The sequence below is a fragment of the Apodemus sylvaticus genome, chromosome X, assembly GCF_947179515.1.
Source record: "Apodemus sylvaticus chromosome X, mApoSyl1.1, whole genome shotgun sequence".
Lineage (NCBI taxonomy): Eukaryota > Metazoa > Chordata > Mammalia > Rodentia > Muridae > Apodemus > Apodemus sylvaticus.
The window spans coordinates 57,085,314-57,098,424 of NC_067495.1; the positions used below are offsets into that span (position 1 = coordinate 57,085,314).

The window sequence follows — 13,111 nt, forward strand, 5'->3', positions numbered from 1 at the left end:
AAGTATCCCACATATCTCACACATTTTTTTCTATTTTCCAAAATAATGTAATTTATTATTATTGTTTATGTGTATATTATATGTATGCATGTGTGTGAATGCCACAGTATACATGTTGATAATTTTGTGGAGATAGTTGATTTCTTCTGACTTTATATAGATTCGAGGGATTGTACCCAGATCACCAGGCTTGTTTAGCAAGTGCCTTTACCCACTTAATAATATACCTGACTCATGTCCTCTTTTTAATCTATATGTGCTATCCTCCTACCTGATAGTAGACATGCACATTTTTATTTTGCAGGCTCACTCTACCCAGATGGTTCTTCTGGGTATCTGAAAGCTGATGATTCTGTTCCCCCTGGGGGCAGCCATGTCTACAACTGGAGTATTCCAGAAGGTCATGCACCCACTGAAGCAGACCCAGCATGCCTCACCTGGATTTACCACTCTCATGTAGATGCTCCACGAGACATTGCAACTGGTCTCATTGGACCTCTTATCACCTGTAAAAGAGGTACTGTTTCAGACAACAAGCCATGCAATATAATCTGGTACATCTCTGGAAAGCAGTGAGATATTTGAACCAAGATCATAGTGAGTAGCAACCTGAGTGATACCTATTTATTAGCCTGCCAAACTCTCTTTCCACTGTTTTGTTTATTCCATTGCCTTTAAAAAACACCAAACAACCACACTCCTTTTCTGTTGTTTCTTATTTCATTTTAAAATTCAAATTAGTGTTTATGGCAGCCAGCACACATTTGAGTAAGGTAAATGATAAGAACTTAGGAATGGATTTGGTTGACTAATTTAGAATGGTTATCTTTGAAGAGTAGTCATGTTTGAAGATCAAGGGCTTGCAGGAATTGAAGTTACAGGCAAGGATGTTGAGAGGAAATTATTCTAGAACCCAAGTTTACCCCATTTATGTAACAGGCTCATCTAGCAAGCTTGAAAATGAAACATATTATCAGAAATATTTTCTGTTGTTGCCAGATCTATAAGGTTCTCTCTTCTCTCTTCATATTTTTTCTTATGAGAAACCCTTGTAGCTTATTAACAAGGATCATTTTTTATGCTTGTCCAGGGACCCTGGATGGTAACTCCCCACCTCAGAGGAAGGATGTGGACCATAATTTCTTCCTCCTCTTCAGTGTGATAGATGAGAACCTTAGCTGGCACCTTGATGACAACATTGCTACTTACTGCTCAGACCCTGCCTCGGTGGACAAAGAAGATGGAGCATTTCAAGACAGCAACAGGATGCATGGTGAGCTAGGAAGTAGCTGAATTGTGACAATGAAGGCTCTTATGTAGAGTTTCCGTTAGGCATAGTATTTGTTGTGTGTCCTTTTTATACTCATGAAGACCGAAACTAGGTGGAAAGACCAAGGGCATGTGAATTTTCTGTTTTGTCACAAAATATTGAGGATCATAACATTATGAATAAAAAAAATAGCTCAACTCAAATCTCACTTCTGATCTCTCCATTTATATAGACTGTGCCCTTGCCATGAAGGCTATCTTTCTCATAGTGTAGAATAGCCAAGATTATTGATTATGAATCATATATAATATATTTAGCCACTGAATGATATGTCCACTCATATAAGTAATTAATATTGCCTTGGTTTTAGAAGGATGCAAGATAGCAGATAGCAGAATTATCTGCTTTCTGGAGAAGTTGACCATTTTTCTTATTTTGTACTTTCAGCTTATATCGATTTTTTTAAATTGGGGAGCACATCAATACAGTCCCCCTACTACAAGTTATGCAGTTGAGTTTCCCATATTTGGGGTCAGGACATCCAGAGTTCAATGGATAATTGGCTTATACTAGAAAAGAATTGATTATATTGATTAAATTAAAGATAAAAGTACAGAATTCCAAGTCATGAGCAGAGAATTGATTTTAGGAACAGATATATCCTGACTTTGTTTTTGTTAGTGAAGAAAGTTATTTACTAGGTTATAAGAATGCACCCACTGTCAAAAATGAGCAGAAATCTCAGTGGAAAGATATAAAAGATAGATTAAGTAGTTTAAACTTATCTTGGGTTTTTATAAAAATGGATTACAGTAGCAATGATAGTCTGGTAATACAACACTTGTACTATGGAAACTTCAGAATGAAACGCCAGAAAGAATGGCTTAGAAAACATCTCACAGAACTCCCTCAGATGGCTGGATTTGGAATATTGATTTTATTACCTAATAGATGTGTAGTTCTTGGATAGAAGTATCTTAGAAAAAGGTTTACTTCTTTATGTCTTGGTTTTCTCAATTTTTGAATATGATCAATGATATTTGCCTATTCATTTTAATCATTTGTAGCATTTAAATGATATAAGGCATATATGCTCAGTGCAGAGTGCTCTTTAAACTTCATTTGAATGTTCTACTCTTACTGTCATATGGTAAGACTTTTCCCATTTATCTGCTGTTTCCTAATTTCTGATTTTTTTTTTTTGCAGCAATCAATGGGTTTGTCTTTGGGAACTTACCAGAGTTGAGCATGTGTGCACAGAAGCATGTGGCTTGGCACTTGTTTGGCATGGGCAATGAAATAGACGTCCACACAGCTTTCTTCCATGGACAGATGCTGAGTATCCGCGGACACCGTACTGATGTTGCAAACATTTTTCCAGCCACCTTTGTGACTGCTGAGATGGTGCCCCAGAAGTCTGGAACCTGGCTAATTAGCTGTGAAGTGAACAGCCACTTGAGAAGTAAGGTCTACCATTTTCACTCTTGGAATGTATGAGGGAAATGTCATTAATGGTCAGTAGGAAGCAGGGCTTCTAGCTCGGAGTCATCTATCTAATGAGTCTTTTAGGACTCTTGGTGTAAATAACTAAACAGAAGTCAGATATTTTTGGTTATTTCTTGCCTCTGCCATTAACATGCTGGGTAAATTTAGAAAAAAATTGAGCTTAATCTTCCCAATAAAATTTAACATAAAATTACCTAGGAATGAATAGGCAGAGTTTTAAAATTATTTTTTTTTCTGAGAAGGTTAAGGGATAGGATTCAGAACTATTTTGATTTAGTTGAATATGGATTGAAGGGAGAATAAGGAAATCATGATGTAGTGTGGGTGTGTAGTGACCCTATAGTAAGGACATGGTAGCAGCTGTAGAAGACTTTGGAGAAAAAAAGTAGTTAAAGTAATGCCACGGTTTCTTGATGGGCATCCTTGCAAAGAAGATACATAAAAGAAAATGGAAAGAATATATATACTGGTAGGACAATGGATATTGGGTGTCCAGATTGAAATACATGCTCTAGCCACTGAAGTCTGCTCTTGGCATCATAGGGAGTTGGGGAAAGGGCACAGATATTTACTGGGGTTAGGGATGCAACATAATAGTAGAACAAGCAAGAACATTGGAATCAAGACAGCATGACTTCACATCCTAAATCTGTCACTTGCTCACCATCTTTGGTAAGGCTTGAGGAGGGCAGTAATGATTTTTACCTCATAAAGGTTTACTGAAATTTCAGAAATATTAAGTTAAAATTTCTAAGGGAGTAATATGACCAGAAAAAAATGAGCACTTGGCTTTTGTAATTAAAAGGCATGTTCTTAAGTATAATGCTTTCTGCCAATTATAGGTACATAATTTTGGGAGTGTTATCTAACTTCTCTGATTTTTAGTTTTCTTCATTTTTCACGGAGGGCAGTAAAAGAGTTTTTCACAGGTAGTTGGAAATTTAGACGAAGATAGAATGTAAAACACTTGGCACAATACTTGTTATAGGTGTTCATCAGAAATGAATATCCCATTAAGTAAAATAAAATAACCAAAACAAAAAAATCAGTGTTGCTTATGCTTCCTTATACTTTAGACTTCTAATATGGAAGGAAAACTCTCCTTAGGAGCTTTTGAGACAAAAACTATTAATGAAGCTGCATATATTGTTAAGGAAATATAGATAAGTAAAAGCTGTTATTATTATGCTTCAATGTATATTTGCTTCAATTTATATTTGGAGAATATCTACAAACTAAATTTTCTGACAATTACAGATATAAAGCTTCATCTCCATGTATGGAGAATAGCTCATTGTTTTTTTTGTTTGTTTGTTTGTTTTTTTTTTTTTTTTTGCTTCCCAGTTTATACATAAAGTAGCCTTCTTTTAGACTTGATGCACATTCCTCCTGAGGTAGACATCCTCATTATCTTCATTTAGAAAAGATATGTGCTCAGACTGAGGCCTTACCTAAGGCCTTATAGATATTGATACATATTTGGCTTAAACTTAGTTATCCTGACTCAATGATGATCATTTCTATGATGGTGCTGCCATATAGATGTTTTGCATGAATAAGATCTAGTAAATGTGTCAGTGACTACCAGGGCTCACTCTTTCTATTAGCCAGAATATTCAGGGGTCAGAAAATGTGGCACATTTGGGAACAGAGGTAAAGACTAGAATAGGATGAAATGAGAGAAAACAAGGAAAAGCAGAGTATATATTCTAAGTAGGAATCTTACCAGTAGAAGGGGAAATCTATGTGTTTTTTTCCAGGTGGCATGCAGGCCTTCTACAAGGTTGATTCTTGCTCCATGGACCCACCTGTGGACCAGCTCACAGGCAAAGTTCGTCAGTACTTCATTGAAGCCCATGAGATTCAATGGGACTATGGTCCAATAGGGTATGATGGCAAAACTGGGAAGAGTTTGAGAGAGCCAGGAAGGTAAGAGAGAGAAGGCTCCTGTCCCTACACCGACTCAAATTCCTGTTAATACTCCTTGAAATCTCTACTTTGATGATCACAATCTTGTCTAGATGAAATTTCTATTATAACCAACTTCCTGTGGCTCTTCTGTATGCACTATGTAGGCAGCCTGTTGCAAGGTTATGTCATATCCTCAATTAATGTTTCAAATAGAATTGAAGTTGTTCTCACTGAAATATGTGACCACATTTAGAAGGGAAAGAGCCTAGGTGGAACCAGTTCTTCATCAATCGAAATGACTTTGCTTTTTTCAATCATTTGTTTTCTCCTTCTTTTCTTCTTTTAATCTAAGTATGGGTATAAAAAAACACTTTGAGAAATTTGTGGAAAAAGAGGCTGCTTGTGGTGCGTCCATGTTCATCCTTTCATAGGGATGTCTCCAGAATCCTTTCCTTTATACATGAACCATATTTATAAAAGTTAAAGCAGAAGGTTAGTTCATTACTTGGTTGATAGACCTGGTTTTCAACTCATTGGGTCTTTGGCAATGCCAGTTTTTTCATAGATGTGGCATTTGGTAGGTGACTGGGGCAAAACATGGGAAAGATATATGGATGACTTAGAACAGAAGCAAGGGAGTATTGAACAGATTGGTCTGGGTTGACTGGAAGGTAAAATGCAGTGCCTGGCTTGAGATTCATTCACTCTACCTTCATAGAAATCATGGCTAGGCAGCTTTTGTTTCATTTGATGTTTGACAGCAGCACGTCATGGTAACAACAAATAGAAGTAACAGAAGTATCACACTCATATTGCAGTCCTTAAACTGGATTTAGACACTGGGCCACTTAGTAGCACAGAGTATACATATTTTTGGCCTTTGGCAACAGCACACTTTATGCATCCTGGTCCAGAATCTTGGCCCTTGACTCTAAAGATTTGAGAGTTCTTTGGAATGTGATTGCTAATGAGAGAATCCATCAGTTCTTTCTTGTGGCTTCTTTCAGCCCACTCTCTGAGTCTACTTCCATTTCATGTCTTCTTTCTGAACTGACTACTTTCAGACCATTCAGTGGCTTCTTCATCTGTCATTGATCTCTGCAAAATTTGTGCTATCCATCTCTATATGATGGAGCCAGGTTGTATGGTAGGCACCTGCTGCTGCTTATGAGTCAGTGCTATCCAGAGACTGGACATAGGCATAGTAGGGATTATTTGAGAATAAGGTATCTCTTCTCACTGAAAACAGAATCCTGATGATTTGTGCTGATGTTTGGCACCCCAACTGGAACTATCACATATTCTGCAGCTGTGATATTGGCACTGCTAGGTAAAAAAACCTTCAGGCCTTTGGGCACTGCAACTGTGCAGGTGTAAGGTTTCCACAAAAGCTACTATTCAGTTATCAAATGGCATTTACCAGTGTTCTTTACTGGGAATCCTGGGCCTGGGATCTCAAACTAGGTACTGGTTGCAGACAGGTCTGTTTGGAACTCCATCTAGAGATATGGCACCAGTTCCTGGGACTGCCTTCTCAAGGCCATTATCAAGCAGTAATGGAAGCAGCACCACTTAGCACTTGGAAGCTTGGTGCTTAGAAATGCATACTGGCCTGCTCAGGAGGAACCCAGTATCAGGGATCAGAAGCAACACAGGGAGGAAAGGTGGTGATGGGCAGTATTAGGTTTGTACAGTACCTGTGGGTAGCACTGGACAATACTGTATTCAAGCTATACCTGTGTAGATTATTCATCTCTCAAGCACTGATCTTAGGATCAAGTTATTGCCAAAGGCAGGAACTTGTTCTACCAACAAGGCTGTGCACAAGGCCTATGGTATCAATGTTTATCTCAAGGAAGACACACTTATTAGTTTAGACTAATACCACCACTGCCAATTCTTGCAATGCTTCAATGCTACTACTTCAGACCACATAACCAAAACCAATCAAAAGAGAAATGCTTGCTTGGAGAGAATGCTACAATACAGGAAAGAAAGAACTGTATGGTGTCTTGTAGCTGACTTTCTGAGTAAATCTAGGCTGCCTGCTTCTATAGTCTGAAGAGGTGCATTTGGATCATAGTCATTTGTTTTGGCAATTATAACTTCATTTTACAACAACCCTAGTCATGGGGGCTATGTTTAAGATCAGTCAGTACTATCCTCCCATGGAAAGGGACACTGTTTGACTACAGTGGAAATGGTTTATCAAGACTTCTGATTGCAAAACATCTGGAACAACAGTCTTGGCTAGAAATATTCCTCTAGGAGCCAGGACAATCAGTTGTAATCGTTGTGTCTCAAGGCATGCATAGCTGGTGCTGGAACAAGTATAGTCTGGCTGGATATTAGATTGGCACTCCTTTTTCTCATGGCAGCTCAGGCAGCAAAGGTGTTTAATGGTTGCTAATTAGAAAGTCAGATTGGCTCATTCCCAATGTTTTTTCTTGTTTCTTGGAAAATGAATATCAAAAGGGATCACACGATACATTTATAGTGTTTATTGCCAATAATAACAGTGACTTTTGTTTTATATTTTACTTTATAATTTTTCTTACCAGGTATACATACTGTATGTTAGCTGGATGACTCCCACTCTGTTTTCCCCTAATCTCCTTATTATCACTTCTGTCCTCTTCCATAGTTTTCTTTATTTCCATGAACAGTTAATTCCACTTATTTTGGATTCTATTTTTCTGTCCTATATATGTGCATGATTTTAGGTGGCTATAAAATCTAGAAATCGCAGAGGTTAGAAAATGTACAATATATGTTGTTTTGAAACCAGTTTAATTTGATTAATATGATTCTCTCTAGTTGTATCCATTCTTCTGCAATTAGTGTAACTTCATTCTTGATTGTGGCTATAAAAATTACATTGTGTACACATGCCTTACTTTTCTTACCATTCCTGTATTGTTGGGCACATAAATTAGTTTCCTAGTTTAGCTGCTGTGTACAGTGATTCAGTAAACACCGATGAGCAAGTGTGTCTGTGATATGTTGATTTGAGCTCCTTTGGTACAGCTGGTTATGTGACAGAGCTATTTCTAGGTGCTGTTTTCTTTTACTTTTGAGAATCCTCCTTACTGATTTCCATAGTGGCTAGACTGGTTTACATTACAACCTACAGTGTATAAAAGTTCCCTTGTGTTTCACACCTGAATCAACATTTACTGTTGTTTCTTGTCTTGAGGACTGATATTCTACTGGAGGTAAGATGGAAACACAGTGATGTTTTGAATTGTATTTCTGGGATGACTGGTGAGGAACAGTGTATTTATTACATGTGTTTATTGGCTATTTGCATTTCATGATTTGAAAGCTGTTCAGGGGCTGGGTATATAGTTCAGTTGGGAATAACATTTGTTCTTCAAGCATGAGGATCTGAGTTTGAATCTCCAGCAGCTGTTTGTGCTTATAAACACTAACACTGGGGAATAGGAACAGATGGATCCCAAAATTCGTCTATCCTAGTGAAGGGGCAAGATGCTATCTCAAGGCGATGATGTGAGATGACAAGAGAGAAAGACACTGTCCTTCTTTGGACTCAGCATGTACACACATGGCCATATGTGCTCACATACTTATATATATCACATGCACTTACAACACACACACACCTTGGAGTTATTTTTTAAAGAGACATTTTCTATTATTTTTTAGCTTGCCTAATGATTGGGTTGCTTGAGTTTTTAAGTTTTTGTGTTTTGTTTTTGTTTTTTCTATCTATTAATTCTTTGTGAAATGTCAGCTTGTAGGGGGGGTTATCTACAATTAGTTATCTATTTCTGTTGCTGTACAGAATATTTTTTAAATTTCATGTTTCATTTTTCAGTGTCAGCCTTTATATTCTGAATGACTGTAGTTCCCAGAAAGAAATTATCTATGGCTATATGGTTTTAGTATTTTCCTTTCTTTACCCTCTAGCAGTTTCAGAAATTCGTGGCTTACATTAAGCTCTTTGGTCCATTTGGAGTTGTTTTTTTTTGCAAGTTGAAAAACAGAAATATAATTTCATTTTCTACATGTGGATATCCAATTTTGCTAGCACTATTTGTTGAAAAGTCTGTCTTTTTTCCACCGTGTATTTTTGACATCCTTATAGAAATTCAAGGGACTATAACCAAGTGTGTGGGCTTGTATGTGGATTTTTATTCTGCTCTAGTTATCTACCTGTCTGCATTTGTTGCAATATTCTGTTCCTGTTTCTTTTAAATGATTGTATGGTTACTTTTTAACTTTTTGAGATTATAATTGTATCATCCTTTTCTCTTTCCTCCTTCCAAATCCTTTCATGTGCCTGTCCTTGCTCTTTAAAATCTGTACTTTTCCTTTAATAATTATTATTACTATAAGTTTGAAAAGCAATTTGAACCAGTTATTCTGATACCTCTAACATTTGTGTGTTTCTGTGTGTGTGTATTCAGAATTTCTTTGATGATCTAGGATTTTTTATGCTTCCAAATGAATTTTAATATATTTTCCTGATTCTGTGCAGGGTGACAAAATTTGGATGGACATTGTATTGAGTCTATAGATTGCTTTTGCTAGTATAGTAATTTTTACAATATTAATTCTTCCTGTTGATGAGTGTGTGAGTTTCTTTCATCTTCTGGAGTATTATTCAACTTCTTTCTTGTGTGTTTAAAAGTTTGTATTGTAGAGGTTGTTTGCTTCCTTTGTTTCACTTATTGCAAAGTAATTTTGGAGGTAATTTTGAATGGGATTGTTTTCTTGATTTCTTTCTCAGCATGTTCACTGTTGATATATAGGTAGACTACTGATTTTTATGTGTTAATTTGCATATGTTGAACCACCACTGCACTCCTGGAATAAAGTCAAGATGATCATGGTAATAACATATTTGGTATATTATTGAATTTCATTTGTGAGCACAAAATGCAGTGCCTATATACATCAACAAGATTGCTCTATATTATGTATTTTCTTTTTGTGTGTTTGTACCTTTAACTGGTCTTAGTGTTAAAGAAATACATTTTTTTACAGAGAATTTGATAGTGTTTCTTTCTTTAGATAGTGGTAGGTTTTATTTAAACAAACAAGCAGACAGATTTTAAGATTGCTTAGCATCTGCCCAGTGCCTAGGGAGAATGTACCATATGGAGAATGGTTCATGATAGCTGTGCATTTGTTTTTGAATGAATGGGTTTTGTTAAGTGTACAGCAACTAGGAATCAAGAATAAAACAGCAAGCAGAAGGATGGTAGACCATCAGATCAGACATTTATATCACTGATCAGAAACTAGCAGGGCAGCCCAGGCACCAAAACAGTCAGCTGAAATCTCTGACCAGTTAAGAGGGTCACCAGGTAAAACGTCTTCTCTTTAGTGAGACTTCCAATTAGTTATTCCTAGCTTTTATACCACATTATATTTTCATATCATAGGATAAGCAGTAGCTGAATCTTTTCTTTGGAAAAGTAGTTGGGAATGATTAATCTTCTAGCTGTTTTCAAGGACACAATATTTTTATCCTAACAATTTACCCTCTTATTGTTCTCAAGAGCATAGTATTTTTACTCATTTCAGGTTTTACTGTTCTTAACTTTCTCATAGGACTAGAGGACCAGCCTGTCCCTGGACAAGTGGTCTTGGAAGAGACTTTAAGACAGACAGGCTTGTGTCTGAAAGGGAAGGGGAAAGCCCCACCACCTTCAGAGTCAGTTTCTTAGTGAGCATAAAGAACATTTGACAATTCACTAATAACATGTATATTATAAAGAGACAATCCCTTCTTTTATGTAGAGAAATTTGAGGTGTACTTGAGATAAAGATGCCCTTGTGATGGCAGGATGTGCTGGGGCATAGAGAAGTTCTTAAGAGATTGTCTGATGCTGAGGAGGCTAGATCCTGCTGCTTCTTCCAGCTGCCTGCCTAGCATTGCAGATTATGTCAGTGTTTGTTTGTTGTTATTGCTGCTGTTTTGTGTTTTTAAGATCTAAGATATAAAAGGCATTTTGACCATATTCCTGCCAAAACAAAATTATGTGTCTTGAGGCATAAATTCCAGTGACCACTGAGTGACATTCTTTACAGACTTTTTTCGTGACAAGATAAGGACAATAGAGGTTCTTTGCTAGCTGTTCAGGGAGAAGCAGATAACAAATTTTTGGACCTCTTAGGAGAAAAATAAATATTCCAACAAACACAAACATGTATCTATGGAGCAAGTGATCATGATTACTGGAGAGACAAGTAAATGGCCATTAGTTTCTGGGGCTATTTCCTTGGGACAGCGCCAGAGAGTGTCCACCAATGTGGAAGGAGAAGGGAACCAGATATTCACCTCTGCTGAAGCTCTGAAAAAAAATTTAAATCATGTAAAACATTGTAATCCTCGAAGTCACTACATGGATAAAAGCTACCAGTACCCATCCAATGCCCAGTTTCTGGAGACTGTCCAGAAAGAAAGTGCTAGTGTGCTCTAGAGGTTTCTTCATACAGGGGCAAGTGAGGTTTGACCCAGAAGACTTTTGGTATACCACTTAATAGTACTGTAAACCAGAAAAGGTTTCTTCATTGTTGTGAATTAATCTAGGTCATCCATCAAAATCTAGAAGTCTGTGTGATAAAGGGTGATGCGGGAGTCTATTTGATACTCAATATATTCATATAACATTTACTCTCTTACATGTCAGTGGCCCGGATAAATACTTCCAGAAGAGCTCTAGTCGAATTGGAGGTACTTACTGGAAAGTTCGATATGAAGCCTTTCAAGATGAGACATTCCAGGAAAGGGTACATCAGGAAGAAGAAACACATCTTGGAATACTGGGTGAGGAATCCTTAACTCTTAAATTTCATGAATTAGTGACAATTAAGTGAGAAGAATTTATTACTCGTGTCTGGTGGTGACTCAAGGGAAGTCTGTGTAAGTGGATCTCCCACATTCAGTCCTGAAAAATGAGTGTTTGTAAAATGTGTCCAAGGTCTGAGTGTGTTTAAAAATCAATAGGTTAAGCATAGTCAAACACAATTTGCAATAAGACTTTTGAGAACCTTAGGTTTGTTTTTGTTTAATGTTCAAGCTGAAATGGACATTATATATAAGTTCTCAAACTTGAACTACTGAAATATTTTGGTAATGCCCCCTATTATCATTATTATACACATTACATTCTGTGAATTGCCTCTTTAGAGATATTGTTGAGGAGCTGTTAAAAGGCAGTGAGATCAGCGAGAATTTTGACAGTCTAGAGCCAGATGTATACCACCACAACAGATAGGCATGTTCACTATTATTAGAGATATAGACTAGGCTTGTTGAATGATATTGAAAACTATTTTTTGAAGTTCTAAAGCACAGCATTAATACAATAGAAGAAGATTAGGTGTGGTTTAATCACTTCACAGATCCAAGAAATGAAATGATTCAGGTGGGAGAAAGCTTTGGAAATAATATAATATTCCAGGGATATTTGTGTACAATTGATTCTGTATAGGAAACATTGCTAGAAATGAGGAAAAATATCATTCCTAGAAAAGAGAAGTGTTCATTTTTGTTGGCTGGTGTTCTGTGTGTATGCCTACTTGTTCGGTGATGAAGACCATGTGGAAATTGAGCTAGGAAACCAATCTAGAAGGTTTAACCTTGTAGTATATTCAGTATAAGCAGTCACACTGATGATTTGGTAGCTTTGAAAGTGACTCAAGTCACACACTGAAGCTCTGAAGTTCTGTATAGACTACCAATTTAGTTCAGAGCCAGTATTCTCTTTGATTATAATTTCATTAAGATTTTGATGAGCTCAGATCTTAGATGGAACCTACTAGGAAATGTAACTATGAGAGAACAGAAAACAAATTTAATAGTAATTGAAATGGATCTGACTGGAATATAAAAGAAAATCATGACCTTAGGTTCTGGTTCTGTAATTGCTACTTGGATTTTTATAGGTCAATCCTTCTTCTCTGAAGTTATTTCATCTGTACCATGGAGGCAATAACTCCTCCTTTGTATACCTTAGAGTAATATGTGAGGATTACAAGAGACAGTGGATTTAATAGTACCTTTATTATTATAAACAGCATGATTCTTAGAATAGATTATTTTAAAGAGTATTCTCTATCCTGTGTATATTCAGTTATATTTCTTCTCCTATACTTTTGTTTTTATTCTTCATCTGTTTTAATTCTCATAGTCTCACTTTCTCATTTTCTAGGACCAGTGATAAGGGCTGAAGTGGGTGACACCATCAAAGTGGTCTTCTATAACCGTGCCTCCCAGCCATTCAGCATACAGCCTCATGGCGTCTTTTACGAGAAAATCTCTGAGGGCACCGTGTACAATGATGGTGAGCTGGGTTTCCAAAAATGTAGGCTATAGGTGGATCTAGAAGGAAGTAAGTGAAGAGTGGAGAGAAAGAGCAAAGTTGTGGTCATTTGAATGAAGGAATAATG

General features: G+C 36.8%; 1 protein-coding gene across 7 annotated transcripts in view; it reads left to right on the top strand.

The window, feature by feature from the left end:
* The window catches only part of Heph (hephaestin), a 108,481-nt gene that overhangs the window by 21,546 nt on the left and 73,824 nt on the right, over window positions 1-13,111 (top strand). For all 7 annotated transcript variants that reach the window (XM_052170433.1, XM_052170432.1, XM_052170434.1 and 4 more), the window contains 6 exons: window positions 305-517; window positions 1,091-1,273; window positions 2,478-2,732; window positions 4,537-4,705; window positions 11,350-11,486; window positions 12,874-13,005. In XM_052170433.1, the coding sequence (XP_052026393.1) occupies window positions 305-517; window positions 1,091-1,273; window positions 2,478-2,732; window positions 4,537-4,705; window positions 11,350-11,486; window positions 12,874-13,005 (1,089 nt within the window). The remainder of the gene's footprint in view (window positions 1-304; window positions 518-1,090; window positions 1,274-2,477; window positions 2,733-4,536; window positions 4,706-11,349; window positions 11,487-12,873; window positions 13,006-13,111) is intronic.